We start from the raw sequence: 19,022 nt of genomic DNA, 5'->3' as shown, positions 1-19,022 counted from the left end.
GCCTAACTATTGGCCTAAAGGCTAGATTAGAGACAAATACGGGGTTTGACAGAGTGGAGAGGGGATTCGCTGCTGGTGACCCTGGTAGGGAGTGTACTCTAACCATCTAACAAAGGTTAAGGCAGGTTGTAATTCTTAATACAGTTAAACGTTAAATCCACATACTTTACTTTTGCTTTTATTTTGGCAATGTCTGAGAGTAGCTTTTGTTGGAGTCCTGTACTGGAGCTGAGGCGCAGGAGTATTTAGATGTCCAGCAGGGCAGAGCTGAAAGTCACGTATGTCAGTAGGAGGAGAAAAGGTTGGTAGCAAGGACGCTAGGACAGGGACACACAGCAGCAGAGGGGCAAATGCAAGGAATAAATAAATTAATTTTATAAATATATATATATATATATATATATATATATATATATATATATATATGTGTGCATGTATGTATATATACCTGCATATACAGATACACACATATATACAGATATATACACACACACACACACACACACACACACACACACACACACACACACACACACACACACACACTGTCATATAAAAAATGAGACCACAATAAATCATTTCAAAACCTTTTCCACCTTTAATATGACCTATAACCTGTACAATTCAATTGAAAAACAAACAAATCAGTTAGGGGAAAAAATATAAAAAATACAAAACGTACAATAAGTTGGTTGCATAAGTGTGCACACCCTTAAACTAATACTTTGTTGAAGCACCTTTTGATTTAATTACAGCATTCAGTCTTCTTGGGTAGGAGTCTATCAGCATGGCACATCTTAACGTGGCAATATTTGCCCATCTTCCTAGCAAAAAGTGCTCTAAATCTGTCAGATTGCGAGGGATTCTTGAGCACAGCCCTCTTCAGGTCACCCCACAGATTGTCTATTGGATTTAGGTCTGGGCTCTGGTTGGGCCATTCCAAAACTTTAGTTTTCTTCTGGTGAAGCCATTCTTTTGTTGATTTGGATGTATGTTTGTTGTCATTGCCATGTTGAAAAGTGAAATTTCTCTTCAGCAGCTTTCTAGCAGAAGCCTGAAGGTTTTGGGCCAAAAGTGACTGGTATTTGCAACTGTTCATAATTCCCTCCACCTTGACTAAAGCCCCAGTTCCAGTTGAAGAAAAGCAACCCCAAAGCATGATACCACCATCACCATACTTTTCTGTGGTGATGGCGTTCTTTTGGTGATGCGAAGTGTTCTTTTTGCACCAAACTTACCTTTTGGAATTGTGGCCAAAATGTTGAACCTTGGTCTCATCAGACAATAACACATTTCTCACATGCTTTTGGGAGACTTTATGTATTGTTTTGCAAATTTTAGCTGGGCCTGGATGTTTTTCTGTGTAAGAAAAGGCTTCTGTCTTGCAGCCCTACCCCATAGTCCAGAGTTATGGAGAATAAGGGAGATTGTTGTCACATGTAATACACAACCAGTACTTGCCAGAAATTCCAGCAGTTCCTTCAGTGGTGCTGTAGGTCTCTTGGCAGACTCCCTGATCAGTTTTCATCTTGTCATTTCATCAATTTTGGAGGGACGTCCAGTTCTTTGCAGCATCACTGTTGTCCCATATTTTCTCCACTTTTTGATGACTGTCTTCACTGTGTTCCATTGTATATCCAATGATGTAGAAATGTTTTTGTAAACTTCTCCTGACTGATACCTTTTAAAAATGAGATCCCTTTGATGCTTTGTAAGTTGTCTGTGAACCATGGTTTTTGCTGTAGCATGCAACTGAGTAAATGTCAGGAAAAATCCTACTAGGATAGCTGAACTTTATTTGGGGTTAATCAGAATCTCTTTAATTGATGGCAGGCCTGTATCCAAGAAGACTGAATGCTGTAATTAAATCAAAAGGGGCTTCAACAAAGTATTAGTTTAAGGATGTACACACTTATGCAACCAGCTTATTGTATGTTTTTTTACTTTTTATATTTTTCCCCTAACAGAGTTTTTTTGTTTTTCAATTGAATTGTACAGGTTATAGGACGCATTAAAAGTGGGAAAAGTTTTGAAATTATTTATTTTGGTCTCATTTTTATATCACAAAAACCTGGCATTTTAACAGGGGTGTGTACACTTTTTATATCCACTGAATGTGTGTGTGTGTGTGTGTGTGTGTGTGTGTGTGTGTGTGTGTGTATATATATATATATATATTTTTTTTTTTTTTTATATATATAGACACACACACACACGCACACACACACACACACACACACACACACACACACACACACACATACACATACACACACACACACACACACACACACACACACAATTGTCAAAGATGTACCTTTTTTACAGATGTGTCATTGTTTTAAGTTCATAAAAATAATTTTTGTGTTTTAAGATTGATATTCTCACCTGTATTCTTTCTTTCCCATTCTAGGCATATAGTTCAGGTACCAGACATGACTGAAAAAGAAGAAAGTATTAAAGATGCAGAAGCTGTTGATTATGAAGATGACTTTGAAAAGGACTTGGACTGGTTAATTAATGAAGAGGGGAAAGCACAATGTGATGGTTCAGAGGTAATCCTTACAACTCCAGTACGCAAAAGATAAAGATTAATTTTGTGTTTTTAGACATATGGCACAAGGAATACTGACATAAGCTCACAGTCCAAAGGTCCTAAGTAGTAGGACTGCAATAAGCACTGGCTGCAACTCCAAAGTGTTGCATTGCAATAAAGCTAAAAATGACTTTCTTGGAAAAGTAGAATACAAGACAGGCACCTAGTTGAATGTTTAGTATTCCAAGGGTACACTGACAGAGCACAAATATTATACCTCACAAGTCTGTATGTGTAGTTATTGATTATTCTTAAATTGTACTTCTTCCTGTTTTACCTTCATTCTCATACTATAGCCTTTTAACCCCCCCCATTCCTTACCGTCAATCAGCTTTCAAACTCTACCACCACTAAATATCCTTCTGTCCTGCAGCCACATTTCCTTCTTGATCACTACTTCCCCACTACCTTCCAACATACAGAACCATTTACTTAATCATAAACTCAAGAAAGAATGATAAACTTCTGTAAACTCACACACATGGAATCCGCTCAGGCAAGCCGACCAGTAGTACACCAACACTATACACAAGTCGAATAAATAAAATTCATGTGTATGTATATGTTTTCGTTGAAGTGAATAAATCAACTTCCTCAGAAAAAAGCCTACACAAGAAACAGGGGTTTAAATTTCCCTCCACCTAGTCACATGATTGCTAGACAAGCATTGAAAGGTTGCCTGCATAGTGGAACACTCGCAAGCCCCTCCCCAGCTTTACAAACTTTTAAAGTGGTACATTCTTTTTGTTACAATTTCATAGTGCCAGATAGCAACAGCAAACCACTCAATAAATATATCCTACTTTAAAAACATTTAAGCATCAATAAAATGAATAAGTAAATGAATAAAACAAAGCAATGGGCCTAATTTACTTAACCTGTTGCTTTGTGGACATAGCAAAATTTATCACAAATTAAAAACTAAAAAAAAATCAAAAAAATCAAATGACACATTAAAAATTGGTAAACCCATAAAAGTCATGTGTATGTGTATGTTTAAACAATATTACTTAGTCCTAAAGTTTTAATATGAAAAACTCTACTATCAAAAATAATAAGTATTTGTAATTAATATAATGAATTATATTAATTTATGATAAGCTTTTTTCTGAGGAAGTTGATTTATTCAATTCAACGAAAAGCTTTTTTTTTATGTGCTTAAATTCTATGTTATAGTATATTAAATGCAGTTTGGATTTATTCAACTTATGTATGGTGTTGGTGTACTACCAGTCGGCTTGCCTGAGCGGATTCCATGTGTGTGAATTTACTTAATCATGCTAATATTCAGCTTATCCTCTTTTCTTTTGCTGTTTGGCCATCTTTTATCCTATCATAACTCTATAATAGCTCTCAACATATCTCCAGTGGTGTTCCAACCACCTATTCATCTTTCCTCTGTGCATTCTCCACACATTGCATCAAACCTATTTAATGACACCCCTCACCTTTGCTCCAAATATAAGCTGATTAACTCCATTTCAACTCAAACCAGAACAAAATTAAGTGAAAAAATTCTCTCCAAAAACATCTATCGATAATTCCCCAATATACTAAAATCCTTTTAGGAGGAGACATTCACCCTAATCCTAGCCCCACCTGTCAGAATGAACATCTAGACATTTTTCTTCCACACACTGTTCTAACCCTACATTACTCACCCCTTCCCCGAAACCTGGTAATCTGGCTTTTGCTGCCATAAATGTTAGAAGCATAAGAAATAAAATTGCCAAACTGCATACCTAGATTACCCATCATTAGCCTGATATTCTCAATTAACTGAAACTTTGCTTAAACCCAGCATTAACAACTCTGAAATTTGACCTCCCAGCTATAATATAATCTATAATGAGCATATAAAGAGGAAGACTGATGTTATTATTTTAAAATTTCCCAACAATTACCACATTTCCTTTTACAACAAACTCATACCAAAATTCAGTTCAGCAGACCTTCTAATTACTTTCCTGAAATTAAACCATTATAAACAAATATGTATTACTCTTCTTTACATCCCTCCTGGCAACAGTACAGCTGTACTGGAAGATGTCCTACACTGGAAATCCATAACAATTCCACAAAAAGTAATACTAGATGAGTTAATGTCAGTTGTTTGGACATAAACTCTAACTCCCCTGCATCTAGCGTGAACTTATTTGGTTTCACACAAGTAATTAATAGCCTCACACATTATAGCAAGGCATCAAATTCCCTATTAGACTGGATCCTAGTGTCAGACCCTAGCAAATACACCACCGCAGGCACATTGTCTCAGTGATCATCTCCCAAGCGATACAGCCAAACATCTCACACATCCACTTAAACAGTATGAAGGCTATGAGTGCTTGTGTTACTGCTTCTCCTTTTGTTAAGAAGCCAGAAAAGTTAAGGTCAACTAAGGAAAGGGATACGGAGGGAGAGAGACCGAGAGAGAGAGAAAGTGAAAAGAGAAAGAGTGCAGTATAGAAACAAAATGTTTATAAAACAACTCACAACCTTTTCAAGTTTAATCCAGAAATATTCCTTACTAACCCATGATCTATTAACTGGTAATTCCTAAAACTCCTCCCCTTAGATGATACTGTAAATTAATTCATTACAACTTTCCTGAATATCCTCCCACCTCCTTGAAGGAAGAAACTAAAAACAAGTAATGCAAATTGTCATAGGTTTATAGATTAGTACTAAGCTAACTGCCCTTGTGAGTCATTTTAAGCCTAGCCAATTATCCCTTGTGAGACTCAAACCCTAAACCTTGTGTTTGTAAGGCAAACACCTTAACCATTAGGCCACCCTCCTAACCTCTTGTCTGCACAAAAAGAGTAGAATGCTACTGCGGGATAGAGAAAAGGTATGGAAAGAATGCTAAAACTATAAAACACCACAACATCTTGAAAACTTTAGAATGCTTTGCAGTTGTATTAAAAAGCAAATTAATGAAGCCCAAAAACTAGTACTATTCTAACTTTCAGAATAATGGTAAATACAACCCTAAAAAAATGTGTACAGCCATTAAAGAAATATTGTATCCCAGACATGAATTCAGTCCTAACCCCTATCCCAATAATTCATCACTAAAAACTGCAATACAGTTTATTTCTTATTTCATAGATTGTATAACATCTCAAACTAAGAATTCCCCAACATCTAATCCTAACCTTGCCCAGCAGCCATGTATCACCACATCCACTTTCAACTTTAAACATGTTCCCACATCCTGTATAAAACTACTCTTAAACAAACTCAAACCATGCTCTACTTCAGCTGATGACCTTCCAAGTGATAGCATTCCCTAGTCTGTCTGAATACTTATATTGCTCATTCCAGGAATCCCATGTTCCCTGTCTCTAGAAAAAGTCATACATTATTCCTCTGGACAAAGGAGGAAATTCAAAAGACATTACTAACTTTAGACCTAGAGCAATCCTATCCCCCTTTTCCAAAATACTTAAAATGTATTCGGAAGCAATTGCTAAACTATGTCTTGCGGGAAGAACTCCTTTCACCTACACAACATGGCTTCTTCCCTAACCATAGTACTAACTCTGCACTTCTAACCTGTATAGATATTGTCACTAAAGCTAACCATGATGGCAAACTAGTCTACATGATGTTGTGGGGTATGGTTTGAAATAACTTATTGAGAGCCAGGAAAATCCAGTGTCATTGTCCATTTATATCACATTGTACTTGAGATTCTGCTAATTATTTGTTAGTAATTATGAAAATAAGCAATATTTACATAGATACTTCATATTTCAAAAACCAAGTGACTTACAAACTGCTACATGGCATCAAGTGAAACCTTAGATGTTATCAAAGAAAACTGTATATCTGATGTCATTCTTCATTCTTGACAGATGGGTTTGGCTCTGGCCTCTCGGAACTGACTCGGCCATTACACATAGATTGCGCCAGCCAAAAAACTCTCAAACTAAGGCTTTATCCACAATACCTCTCTCCCCATTATCTCAGATCTCGTTTCCCCCTCTGAAAATTGGACACATCAGCCGATACTGTCAGCTAAATGCTTTTATTTACTGTTTTTTCCTTAGTGAATTGGTAGTAAGCTCTTATTTAGATTACTCTTGATTCCCTCACTATTCTTCTGAGTGTGTTTTGATTGCTGTTACTATTTCTACCCATTCCTTTTACCTGACGGTATTTCATGTTACCACCATTGGTAAATTACCTTCCCTATTTCTCTCTCTTTACTGTAAGTAATTATTAAATACCATTGTTAGTACATTCTTCTCTCCTTTTTTACCTTTTTGGTATTCCCACTAACCATGCCTGGTAATTTCTTTAAAAAAAAAAAAAAAAACTTTTTCTGTCCTTTTTCCTCATGCCACCCTTTTGAGTGTGTCCCTGAGTGTAACTGGATATGGCAGAAAAACAAAAAAAAAAACATTTGGATTTAAACAGTGCCACGACTGTGGCAGAAATATGCCCAATTCAGTTGGGCATCTTTTCTGCGTTTAATGTCTGGGCACTCCCCACCTTGATATTGTTTGTTAAATTTGTCTGGGCTTCAGTGCCCGTATGTTAGCAGAAAGACATAACATGCTTATTTTAAAGAGTTTGTTAAAGTGTCCATTTGATGAAGCCCTCTCTAAGGCTGAGACTTCAAAATCTTCTAAGCCAGAAGCAAAAAAGAGAAGTCATTCCATGCCATCCTCAACTTTGGCACAGGAAGGAATGTCTCATAAATCGCAGGTTCCGTCTGCCTCTATGGAACTGAGATTTAAAACTCCAAAATTGACTGACTTGATAATTTCAGTTCCGACAGTGACTCAGTCCCCCTTGGTTCCAATGGTCATTGCACTAATAACAGACTACTTTGGCACGGACCTTTGCTTTGGCGTCGACGACCTCTTCGGCACCGACAGTAGTTTCTGCTCCAACATCTCTCATTTCTCATTTGGTCCAGGCTTCCCCTTCTGCACAACCAATGGTGCTGAAAGTTGAATCACATACGGTTCCAGGACTAGATATTCTCCTTTGGTAGACCCCTTCTTGGGTCAGCTTCCCAGCTCCTTTCTTGATAAACCTGAGTTCCCATCAGGAATGTTGATCTGTTCCTCCAGGAGTCTCTCTGAAGTGGACTTAGACTGTTGGACCAGCTTTTGGCAGCCAGGTGTCTTATCACGTCTATGCAGTCCTCTCTTCCTCCCGGAGCTGAGGCTTACTCTCCTAGGACTCCACCAGTGTATCATCCTTTGACCTCCTTCTACGGTTTGGAGCCCTTCACTTCGATGCTCCTGGTACCAGCTACCTTGGTACTGATGGTGGACCTTACCTCAGCGCCAGGGTTGTTTCTGTTGTCCTCGGCTCTTTTGGATCCATTGTACACCTGGACCATGGTTTGGCTGTCAGTTCCAGGCCATTTCTATGGTTCTGGTTGTTTCTGCAATGCCATCTGTGGCTCTCGGAACCATGGCAGTTTTGAACCCTCCCCCAGCTCCTGTTCTGGAGGGTGGTTCATCGGAGCAGGGTGTGACCCCCGTTCTGAGGTTTTCTTTCTTGATTCTGGGCTTCCATTCCCTTCAGGTGGGCCCATCTTCCAGATGATGGAGAGAGCTTTAGCCTCAGCAGGCTCCTAGCTGGCTCCTTCCTTGTCAGAGTGTCATATCTATGTATCCTCTGGTTCACTGTTGTCACAATCTGCTATGTTGAGACAGTGGGCACAAGAGCTGCAAGACATCCCTGTTCAGGGTCCCTCCTCTTCAGATTTTTCCTCAGAACTTCCCCCTGAAGAGCCAACATGTAAGAGGACTTGCAGGAGGAAGCCCCTAGATTCTCCAGAAGAATCAGTCACAGAAGACACAGATTACAATGAAGGGAAGGTTCCTCCTGGTCACCCCCTGAAGATGTCTCTTTTGGAGACATCCTAGAAATACCGAAACAGAGAGGTGACTGGAAGCCCTCAAACCCATCCTCCAAGGAATCTGTGTTCTTGCAAGCTTTTTGTGCCCACCCATCTACTTTTTGGGTGACCCTGCCCGCTGACGACCTAATTAAGCTAATTGTTCAACGATTGTGGAAGACTCCTAACTCCATAGAGCCTATTCCCCGGAGACCAGATAAAATTTTGTCAGCCCCAGAAGATCAGCCCCATTTGTCAAAGGGTCTAGCAGTGGATGCCATGGTGGAGGTGGCGGCCACCAAAAAGGAACTCACCGAGGAGAGTTCTACTGTCTGTCCTCCTAACCGAGAGTCCCGGATGATGGACAGATTTGGGAAGTGGGCATTTGCATCAACTAACTTTGCCATTAAGTCCTTGAACTTCTTGGCACACTTTACTAGATTCCAGAGTGATCTGATATCTGAGCTTTCAGCCACCTTTGCAGGAGCAGTATCTGACGAGATTCAGGATAAGTTTGCCTCTCAGCTTGCCACCCTGAAGTCTATCTCATATTCGTCCATGTGACTCATTGCTCATACAGCTGAAGGGACATCTAGAGCAGCGGATACAGGTATTGCCATTAGGCATCATGTCTGGATGCACTTGTGTGACTTCACTGAACCCTTCAAGTCTTCTTTTGTCAATGCTGCTGTTGATGGTTCTTCCTTATTTGGCCAGAAAGTTAGAGGCACACTAGCCATGTGTGAAAAAGATGGAAAGACCCTTTCTGCTATGGGCATTCATTTTTCCACTCCACAATGATCTTATTCCAGGAATCAGAGGAGTGGAAAAATGGGGTTCAAGAAGTCCCAAGAGCCTTTTTGGGACACGTGGTGAGCATTTCCCCTGGGGCAGAGGAGGGAACTCTTCTGTAAGACACTCTCCATGTGGTATAGGGGGTCCATGTAACCAGGGCTCCAAAGATTCCTTTTCCAGACAACCCTATCATCTGTCCTGAATGGAGGCCCAATTGCTTACCTCTGGAGACAGTCGGGGGATGATTTTTCTCTGCATCATTCAGCCTGGCTTACAATAACCTCAGATACCTGGGTGCAGAAAATGATTACCAGAGGTTACCACATCCCCTTCAATCTTTTACCAAAACCCCAAAAGCAAATCTCCAATGTTCCACCCAGTCAGAGTGATCTAGCAGCAGTAGAGATTCAAAAGCTGCTTCAAAAAAAGAGTCATCCAAGTAGTCCCACCAGACCAAATAGGATCTGGATTCCAATCGAGATTCTTTTTAGTGCCAAAAAAGACAGGGGACTGGAGACCAATCCCAGATCTCAGCCTATTGAACAAATTTGTACAACAGGCAAAATTCCAGATGGTCACGGTTCAGTCTCTCCTTCCCTTTTTGGAGAAGAATGATTGAATGTGCTCTGTAGCTCTTCAGGACATGTATCACTGCATAAAAATGGACAAATGCTCCAGAAGATATCTCCGCTTCTGGCTAGGAGCCAGTCATTACCAATTTCAGTGTTGCACCACAGCCCCCAGGGTGTTCACCAAATGCATGGCAGTCATAGCAGCTCACTTGAGACTACAAGGATTCCGCGTGTTTCCATATCTAGATGACTGGCTCCTCACTGCCCCCTCCAGGCATTTACTGCTTTACGCCATAGACTTCATTCTACATCTTGCTGAAACACTAGGCATTTCAGTCAACAAGGAAGAGTCACAAGTGACTCCCACACAGGATCTGGAGTTCATCAGAGCAAGACTAAATACAGTGTCCTGTGTAGCCTCCCTTCCTCTCCACAGGCTGTTCATAGGTTCATAAGTTGATACTAGGCTATCTGCCCTAGGGCATTTACAAGCCTAGCCAGAGTGTGTTTGGCTTTCGCCACCCTTTTAGATTTGTAGACTGTGCCTATGAATAGTAGGTCACAGAATATTGTCCCTTTACGGTTAATTTAATGTGCCTCTGTTTAGCAGAGACCCAGAAGTGATCCCAGGGGTATACTTACAGTCTCCCATCCACTCGTCAAGATTTCTCTTGAAGAGGGTCAGTGAGGGGCTCTGCCTAACCTGGACTGGGATTTTGTTCCAGAGTGATGGGAGTCTCTGGGATATGAATCTGTCCCTCCAGCATGTCCTATTTATTTCTGTGCTCGGGTTTAAGTCTCTCGAATGTGTAGCTCTAAGGGATTTGAATTTCTTGAGATGGAGCATGTCCATTAATTCTGGGTTGGACATGGCTTTATAAGTCAGGCACAGGTCGCCCCTGAGTAGGCAGTAAGCAACTGAGTAGAGCCGGAGTTTCTTTAGCCTGATTGCATAGGGCATCTGTTTGAGTCCCTTTATCCTCTTGGTGAGGTACTTTTGGGGTCTTTCCAGTTGCTACAGGTGTCGGGTAAGGTACATCCCAAATGGGGCATTGAATTTCAATTATGGGCCTGATGAGTGATGAATAGAGTGGTACAATGACCTTACTTGATCTAGATGTGAAACCTTTTGTGATGAGGTGGGCTATATAGAAGGTCTTTCTGACCACTTTGGCAACGTGGTTGTCAAAGTAGAGATTACTATCTACTTGGGTCCCCAAGTCCCTAATTACTTCCTCCGTACTTAGTGTGTTACCTCCTATGTGGTAGTCTGTGGGCACTTTTTTTTTCCCAAAGGGGATGACAATGCATTTTTTTGCATTTAGCTTTAGGCCATGACTCTGGCACCAGTTATCTGTCTCTGTGAGACCCTTTTGGAGAATGCTTGTGTCAGCCGGGGAGTCTATTATGGCACCTAGTTTGCAGTCATCTGCGAACCTCGTCAGCCATAGCCCTCCCATGTTTGCCTGTACCTCAGAGAAGTAAATACCGAACAAGAGAGGTCCCAGGACTGAGCCTTGTGGAATTCCCCTTGTAACTGGTTTAGAGTCTGACAAGGCTGCTGCAATTCTGACTGTGTGGGTTCTATCACTGAGCCAGTTTGCAACCCATCTTGTGACATAGGGGTTGATATTTAAGCTGGTGAGCTTATTTATGATACCAGAGTGGGGTATTGTGTCGAATGCCTTTGTGAGGTTCAGGTAGGCTGTGTGGACCACTTTCCCCTCACCCTTGGCCCTGGTAACTGTTTCAAAGAAGTCAACCAGGTTCAAGAGGCAAGATCTGCCCTTAACCAAGCCGAACTAGGTAGGATCCAGTGTCTGAAGGTTACCGATATCATTGTTTATGAGTTCCATGATGATACACTCCATAGCTTTGCAGACTAGGCTAGTCAGGCTTATAGGGTGATAGTTACTGGGGTCCGTTGTGGCACCTCCCTTGTGGAGTGGGACCACCATTGCTGTACGCCATTCCTTGGGTACATATCCTGTGGTAAGGCTGAGGTTGAACAGGGACTTTAGGTGAGGGTTTAGCTCATCTTGTAGCTCATGTAGGACGCATCCCGGGACATTGTCTGGTCCCATTGATGCTGTGTTTTTTGCTTTGGAGAGGGCAGCTCTCACCTGATCATCTGCGATGTCTGGGAGGTTACACTCTGTTGGGATGGAGATTTGCTCTTTTGGGGGGGATGGGGGGGGATTTGCACTGAATCTGTCTGCCAGGATGTTGGCAATGTCTGTTGGTTCAGTGTATTTTTTGTCGTTTTGCACTAACTCGGAGCATATCTGGGAGTTGCCGCCCAGGTTCCTGACATAACTAAAGAATGCCTTGTGGTTGTCCTTAGTATCTTGTGCAATTTTTCTTTCGAAGCTGGCCTTAGATGATTTTATGAGGGATCATAGCTTCTTGCTGGTGCTGATCAGAGTTGCCTTCCCTTTTTGGGATCTTGCTCTATCATGTAGTATCTTCCTCCTTTTGTTGTACAGCTTATTTATGGCCGGGGTCCACCAGACAGGTCTCCTGCCCTTGGAGGAGTGTGTCTTGGTTTTATTTGGAATGGCATGACCCATGCATTCCTGCAGGTGTCCATAGAATGCATTCGCAAAGGATTCTGCGGTTTGAGCCATGTTTTCCACTGACCCAGGGGCTTTGAAGGTTTCCACCTCAGTTTTGAGAAGTGTGAAGTTAGCTTTTGAGAAGTTCTTCACCATGGTTAACTTGGCTGGGGGTGGGGACGGGATATGGATGTCCAGTGAGATTACTTTGTGGTCTGATCTTACCAGTGAGGGGTATACCTCTGGTGAGGAACATAGCGTCCCTATCTTTGTGATGACCAGATCCAATATGTTATCACCTCTTGTGTGGGTATTGACCAGTTGTTCCATAGCATTTGAGTTTATAAACTCTAGGAACCTTTGGGCAAGGGTGTGTGGGCTTGAGTAGTTTACCCAGTCAATGTTTGGGTAGTTGAAGTCACCCAATATGATGGTGTTTGCAGAGATTTTCATGTTCTCCAGTGTGTTCAGGAAGGCCGAGTGGGGTTCCTGAGTTTGGGAGGGTGGTCTGTAGCAGGCTATAAACTGAAATGCAGTTTTGCCCACTGTTAGTTGCACATGGATGGTTTCCGTTGCTTCGTGCAGTGCTACTAACCTGGAGTTGTGGGTATTTTTGATATATATGGATACTCCCCCTCCTTTTGTGGTTCGGTCCAAGCTTTGTGGCTGGAAATGGCATGGTATGAATTATAACCTGGTAGTGCTGGGGTGCTCACTGGAGCCTTGAACCAGGTCTCTGTTACCGCACAGACATCGATGTTCTCCATACTGAGGAGAGTCTTGAGTGCATGCATTTTGAGGTTTAGACTTCTGGCGTTGAGTAGCATTACCCTTAGTTTCTTTTTCTCTGTATTTTCTATGGAGGTGGGTTTGTCTTTTGAGCCTTGCCTAAAAAAGGCACTATGGGGGTGGCAAGAGCCTTAGCCAGTATTCGAAAGCCCAGGGGTGACAGGTGGAAGCCGTCCCTAGTGAAGCAACGTGGCTTGTCGAGCATGTAATCCCAGACTGACAGACACTGGATCCCCTTTGAGTGGCACCAATATTTTAACCAATTGTTGAAATTTGGCATTTTTTTCTTTATACTGTGGCATCATTCTTGGTGAGGGTAAGATGCTACTCAAGGTCAGGGTCATACCAGTCTGGGCTACATGATCAGAGAGCTCCTCTATGTCTCTTTTCATGTAGTCCAGGGAGGTACATCTCAGGTCATTTACACTTGCATGGACAATGACGGAGTCATATTTGTACTTGCTTTGGAGTGACCTGAGTGTGTGTGTTATGTGTCAGATCCTGCCACCCGACAGACAACTTACAGTGACCTTCTCCTTGTTCAGCCTGGTGAGTGGGACGTTGGTGTGTCTGACTATAGAGTCACCTATTACAAGTGTATTGTGTATTTGGTGTGTTGTTTAGCCTTATGGGCTGGGACTGTGTGGCACACTGACTTTGTGGACTATGTGATACGTGGGTATTGTTGTGTGATGGCAGTTGTTTAGTGGTATGCTTTGGAGGTCTCTGTTGCTTAAGCAGGTTTTTATTTAGAGCCTCCGAGTATGTTTTTGTGTGTGTTTATGTGTTTGGTCTGTTTTTTTCTAAAGGTCTATGTGAGACTGGATTTGTGATCTGTGCAGTTACCTTCTTCTCCAGATTGACTGTGCTAGTCATGGTCTGAGAGAGCTCAGCCTCCAGTTTGGCAATATAGTTGCATCTCTCACATATATTTGAGCTTTTTTGGAGGAGAAGAGGGTTGTCTGTGTACATAAGGCAGTTGTAACACTGCCTTAAGATTCCCATATTTACCAACTGGACTGGAAAGTACACATGAAACTATCCTTTGGACATGTCAGGATATTTGTGATTTTTACTTTTGACTGTTCTGGGTGGATTTAGAAGAGTATAAGAGGGGATTTAGTGCTTTAATTCCTTCTAAGTTTGGATTTAGAAGAGTATAAGAGATTTGGTGCTTTTAATTTCTTCTTAAGTGCAGGCGAGAAACTTATAAAGTAAGAATAGAGAGCTTCTTTACAGATAGTAAGAATAGAGTGTTTCTTTTAGAGATACAGACCAGTTCCAAGGGAAAAAATGAAGAGCAGACTTTGTGGAGCCGGTAATAGTCTAACCCTGTTTAGGCAGCGCTGCCCGATGCTGCTCTATGCACAAAATAGCGCAAAACCACGCTAAAGCGGGTTTTTAAACAGGGACTTGAAAGAGCTAGGAAATGGCCCAAAACGGCCAATAAACAACAAGATCTTGTGCTGAGGTCACTCCTCCAGGGACAGATAGGCTGCTCAAAGCTCTCCACTCCCATTGGTGAACAAAGAAGCTTCCTTCTATCCAAGTAAGGAAATGGGCAACACAGGAACTATTCAAAAGTCCAGAATACAGCAAATCTGTATTAGGGACTATTCTAGCTCAGGAATGATGGGAAAACAAGGATTTTTTTTTTGTTTTTTTCTTTTTTTCAACAGGCAACAGGAAAAATGCACAGAAAATGTTTACACATGCTAGCACACTTGAGTGGGCAGCCTCAAGAGTTAAATCAACAACAAGACAAACTTTGAAGCGCAGGTATTGAACAAAATGCAAAAACAAGCTTAAATCTAGCAAAATAGCAGTTATTACTCGCTTTTCGGCGAGAATAGACAGTTGCAAAGGTAAAGGCAGAAAAAGGTACTTAAAATCTGGTAGCAGTCACTCTTTTTCGTCTCTCTGCTGCTAGCACCACTCTGCAGGACCACAAGGAGCTTGCTGAGTCAGAAACAAGCGTAAAAACCGCGCCAAAGCGGGTTTTTAAACAGGGGACTTGAAAGAGCTAGGAAATAGCCCAAAACGGCCAATAAACAACAAGATCTTGTGCTGAGGTCACTCCTCCAGGGACAGATAGGCTGCTCAAAGCTCCCCACTCCCACTGGTGAACAAAGAAGCTTCCATCTATCCAAGTAAGGAAATGGGCAACACAGGAACTATTCTAAAGTCCAGAATACAGCAAAGCTGTATTAGGAACTATTCTAGCTCAGGAAAGGTGGGAAAACAAGGATTTTTTTTTTTTTTTTTTTCTTTTTTTCAACAGGCAACAGGAAAAATGCACAGGAAAACTTTGCATAGGCTAGCGCACTTGAGTGGGCAGCCTCAACATTTAAATCAACAACAAGACAAACTTAGAAGTGCAGGTATTGAACAAAATGCAAAAACAAGCTTAAATCTAGCAAAATAGCAGTTATTACTCGCTTTTCGGCAAAAATAGACAGTCGTAAAGGTAAAGGCAGAAAAATGTACTCTGGTAGCAGTCACTCTTTTTAGTCTCTCTGCTGTTAGCACCACTCTGCAGAACCACAAGGAGCTTGCTGAGTCGGAAGCAAGTGGAAAAACTGCGCCAAAGTGGGTTTTTAAACAGGGGACTTGAAAGAGCTAGGAAATGGCCCAAAACAGCCAATAAACAACAAGATCTTGTGCTGAGGTCACTCCTCCAGGGACAGATAGGCTGCTCAAAGCTCCCCACTCCCACTGGTGAACAAAGAAGCTTCCTTCTATCCAAGTAAGGAAATGGGAAACACAGGAACTATTCAAAAGTCCAGAATACAGCAAATCTGTATTAGGGACTATTCTAGCTCAGGAAAGGCGGGAAAACAAGGATATTTGTTTTTTTTTTCCTTTTTTTCAACAGGCAACAGGAAAAATGCACAGAAAAACTTTACATAGGCTAGCGCAATTGAGTGGGCAGCCTCAACAGTTAAATCAACAAAAAGACAAACTTTGAAGCGCAGGTATTGAACAAAATGCAAAAACAAGCTTAAATCTAGCAAAATAGCAGTTATTACTCGCTTTTCGGCGAGAATAGACAGTCGCAAAGGTAAAGGCAGAAAAAGGTACTTAAAATCTGGTAGCAGTCACTCTTTTTCATCTCTGTGCTGCTAGCACCACTCTGCAGGACCACGAGGAGCTTGCTGAGTCTGAAACAAGCGCAAAAACCGCACCAAAGCGGGTTTTTAAACAGGGGACTTGAAAGAGCTAGGAAATGGCCCAAAACGGCCAATAAACAACAAGATTTTGTGCTGAGGTCACTCCTCTAGGGACAGATAGGCTGCTCAAAGCTCCCCACTCTCACTGGTGAACGAAGAAGCTTTCTTCTGTCCATGTAAGGAAATGGGCAGCACAGGAACTATTCAAAAGTCCAGAATACAGCAAATCTGTATTAGGGATCATTCTAGCTCAGGAAAGGCAGGAAAACAAGGATATTGTTTTTTTGTTTTTTCTTTTTTTCAACAGGCAACAGGAAAAATGGACAGAAAAACTTTACACAAGCTAGCGCACTTGAGTGAGCAGCCTCAGCAGTTAAATCAACAAGACAAACTTAGACACAGGCTAGCGCAATTGAGTGAGCAGCCTCAGCAGTTAAATCAACAAGACAAACTTAGAAGTGCAGGTATTAAACAAAATGCAAAAACAAACTTAAATCTAGCAAAATAGCAGTTATTACTCGCTTTTCGGCGAGAATAGACAGTCGCAAAGGTAAAGGCAGAAAAAGGTACTTAAAATCTGGTAGCAGTCACTTTTTTTCGTCTCTCTGCTGCTAGCACCACTCTGCAGGACCACAAGGAGCTTGCTGAGTCGGAAACAAGCTAAGATCACAAGTTTAAGTAATCATTTCCCAAAAGAAGATCCTGCTCATCTCATACTACAAGCTGTGGGAGGCATGGCAGCAACTATAATGTTAGTTCCCTAGTGAGGTATCACATGAGGCTGTTTCAGTGGTTCTTGGCATCACAATGGTCGATTCTAACGTATCCCATGTCCCATCCAGTCCTGATAACAAATCATTGCAAAAAGGATTTATCTTTGTGGATGAAACCAGAAGAGAATTTACGGAGTCATACCTTTTCTCCCTCTCAGCCCAAAGCCATAGTGACCACAGATGCTTCCCAGATAGGGTGGGTGGCATTATCTGGGAAACACTGTTCAGGGCACTTGGTCCCTGCAAGAGGCCAATTTGCACATCCACATCCTAGAATTAAGGACAGTGCTTTTAGTGTTGGAAGCATCCCAGTCTGTCCTTCCTTTGGGGACAATTGCAGTCCAATCAGACAACATATCCATAGTCTGGTATATCAACAAACAGGGAGGAACCAGATCCTACCCACTACGTCAGGAAGACCTAAGGATTTGGCAGTAGCCTATCACTTCCAACCATTTTTTGGTAGCAATGCAACATGATTGTGGATAAACTGAACAGATGCATCCTCCTGCCTCATGGGTAGTCTCTCAATCTCAACATAGGGACAAAGATCTTTTATCGATGGGGACAGCCATGTTGTGACCTGTTCACCTCTCCCATAAACAACAAATGCGGCAGCTACTTTGCCCTAATTCCCCCTCGTGGGGAGTCCCTGAAAGATGCACTTCTTCTCGATTGGCCCCCCCCCCAGGATTTCTGTATGCTTTCCCCCCATTCCACTGATCCCCCAGTTTCTGAGGAAAGCCCAAAGGTTGAGAAACAGAGTAATACATTGCACCTTATTGGCCCCGCCAGGTCTGGTTCACCTTTCTTTGGCCTCATCTAGTTCACCGCCCTTCGGTTTTGGACCCAGCTCCGGACCTGCTGTCTTACCCTTAGGGCTTGGTGCATCCCGGTCTTCAAAATCTCAGGCTGATGGTTTGGTTTCTCCAATTCCAGTAACTGCCAGGCAGAATAACTTGTCATTTCCAGTACAAAAAATAGTTCTGGCTTCCCATAAACCATTCACCAGGAAGCTTTATCTAAGCAAATGGAAAATCTTTTCAGTTTGGCCCTGTACAAACTACATAGACCCCTTCTCAGCATCACTTGATAAGGTCCTGGAATATTTAGCTAACTTGTTTGAAATGGGGGCCTCTACGTCCACAATTAAGGTTTATTTGGCTGCCATTTCAAATTTTCATAATGGTTTTGATGACCATTCCTTGATGTCTCATCGTTTATGAAAACTTTTTCTTAAAGGCGCTTTGCATTTAAAGCCCCCATTTAAACATCCTATAGCCCCATGGGATTTGACCTTAGTTTTACAATTTCTAGTTCAACAGCCCTTTGAACCAGCAGCTACTTGTGACCTCAAGTTTATATCTTGGAAGACCCTCATCCTAGTAGCTATCATGTCTGCTAGGAGAATTTTAGTGTTACAAGCTTTATGTGTGAAACATCCCTATATCATTTTTCACAAAGAAAGAGTATCACTAAGAACCAGTCCCACCCTCCTTCCCAAAGTGGTATCAGAATCCAATATCAACCAGTCCATAGACTTGCCAGTCTTCTTCCCAAATTTTGCAAACAAAGATGAATATTGTTTACACTTGTTGGATGTCCACAGACAATTACATTTTTATTTGGACAGAATGAAATCTTCTAGAAAATCAGACCAACTATTTCTATCCTTTTCATGACCCAGGTTGGACAAACCTGTATCAAAGGTCACCTTGTCAAAATGGCTTAGAGACTGTGTTACCTTTATCTACAATCAAAATAAACTCAAACTGTCTACTGCAGTTACGGCGCATTCTACCAGATCTGTTTCCACTTCAGCAGTCTTTCATTCCAAGGTTTCTATAGAAGACATATGTGCAGCTGCAACTTGGGCTACTTCACATACCTTTATCACCCATTACAA

At 41.7% G+C, this 19,022-nt stretch overlaps 1 protein-coding gene across 3 annotated transcripts in view; it reads left to right on the top strand.

Annotated features, from left to right (window-relative positions):
• The window catches only part of CCDC181 (coiled-coil domain containing 181), a 606,866-nt gene that overhangs the window by 197,196 nt on the left and 390,648 nt on the right, over positions 1-19,022 (top strand). For all 3 annotated transcript variants that reach the window (XM_044072352.1, XM_044072351.1, XM_044072353.1), the window contains exon 2: positions 2,414-2,555. In XM_044072352.1, coding sequence (XP_043928287.1) covers positions 2,436-2,555 — 120 coding nt within the window. In that variant the 5' untranslated portion in view covers positions 2,414-2,435. The remainder of the gene's footprint in view (positions 1-2,413; positions 2,556-19,022) is intronic.

This window comes from Protopterus annectens, chromosome 5.part0, assembly GCF_019279795.1.
Source record: "Protopterus annectens isolate FY-2018-M chromosome 5.part0, PAN1.0, whole genome shotgun sequence".
NCBI lineage: Eukaryota > Metazoa > Chordata > Ceratodontiformes > Protopteridae > Protopterus > Protopterus annectens.
The sequence above is the reverse complement of the archived record's forward strand: the minus strand, read 5'-3'. Positions and strand labels throughout refer to the sequence as shown.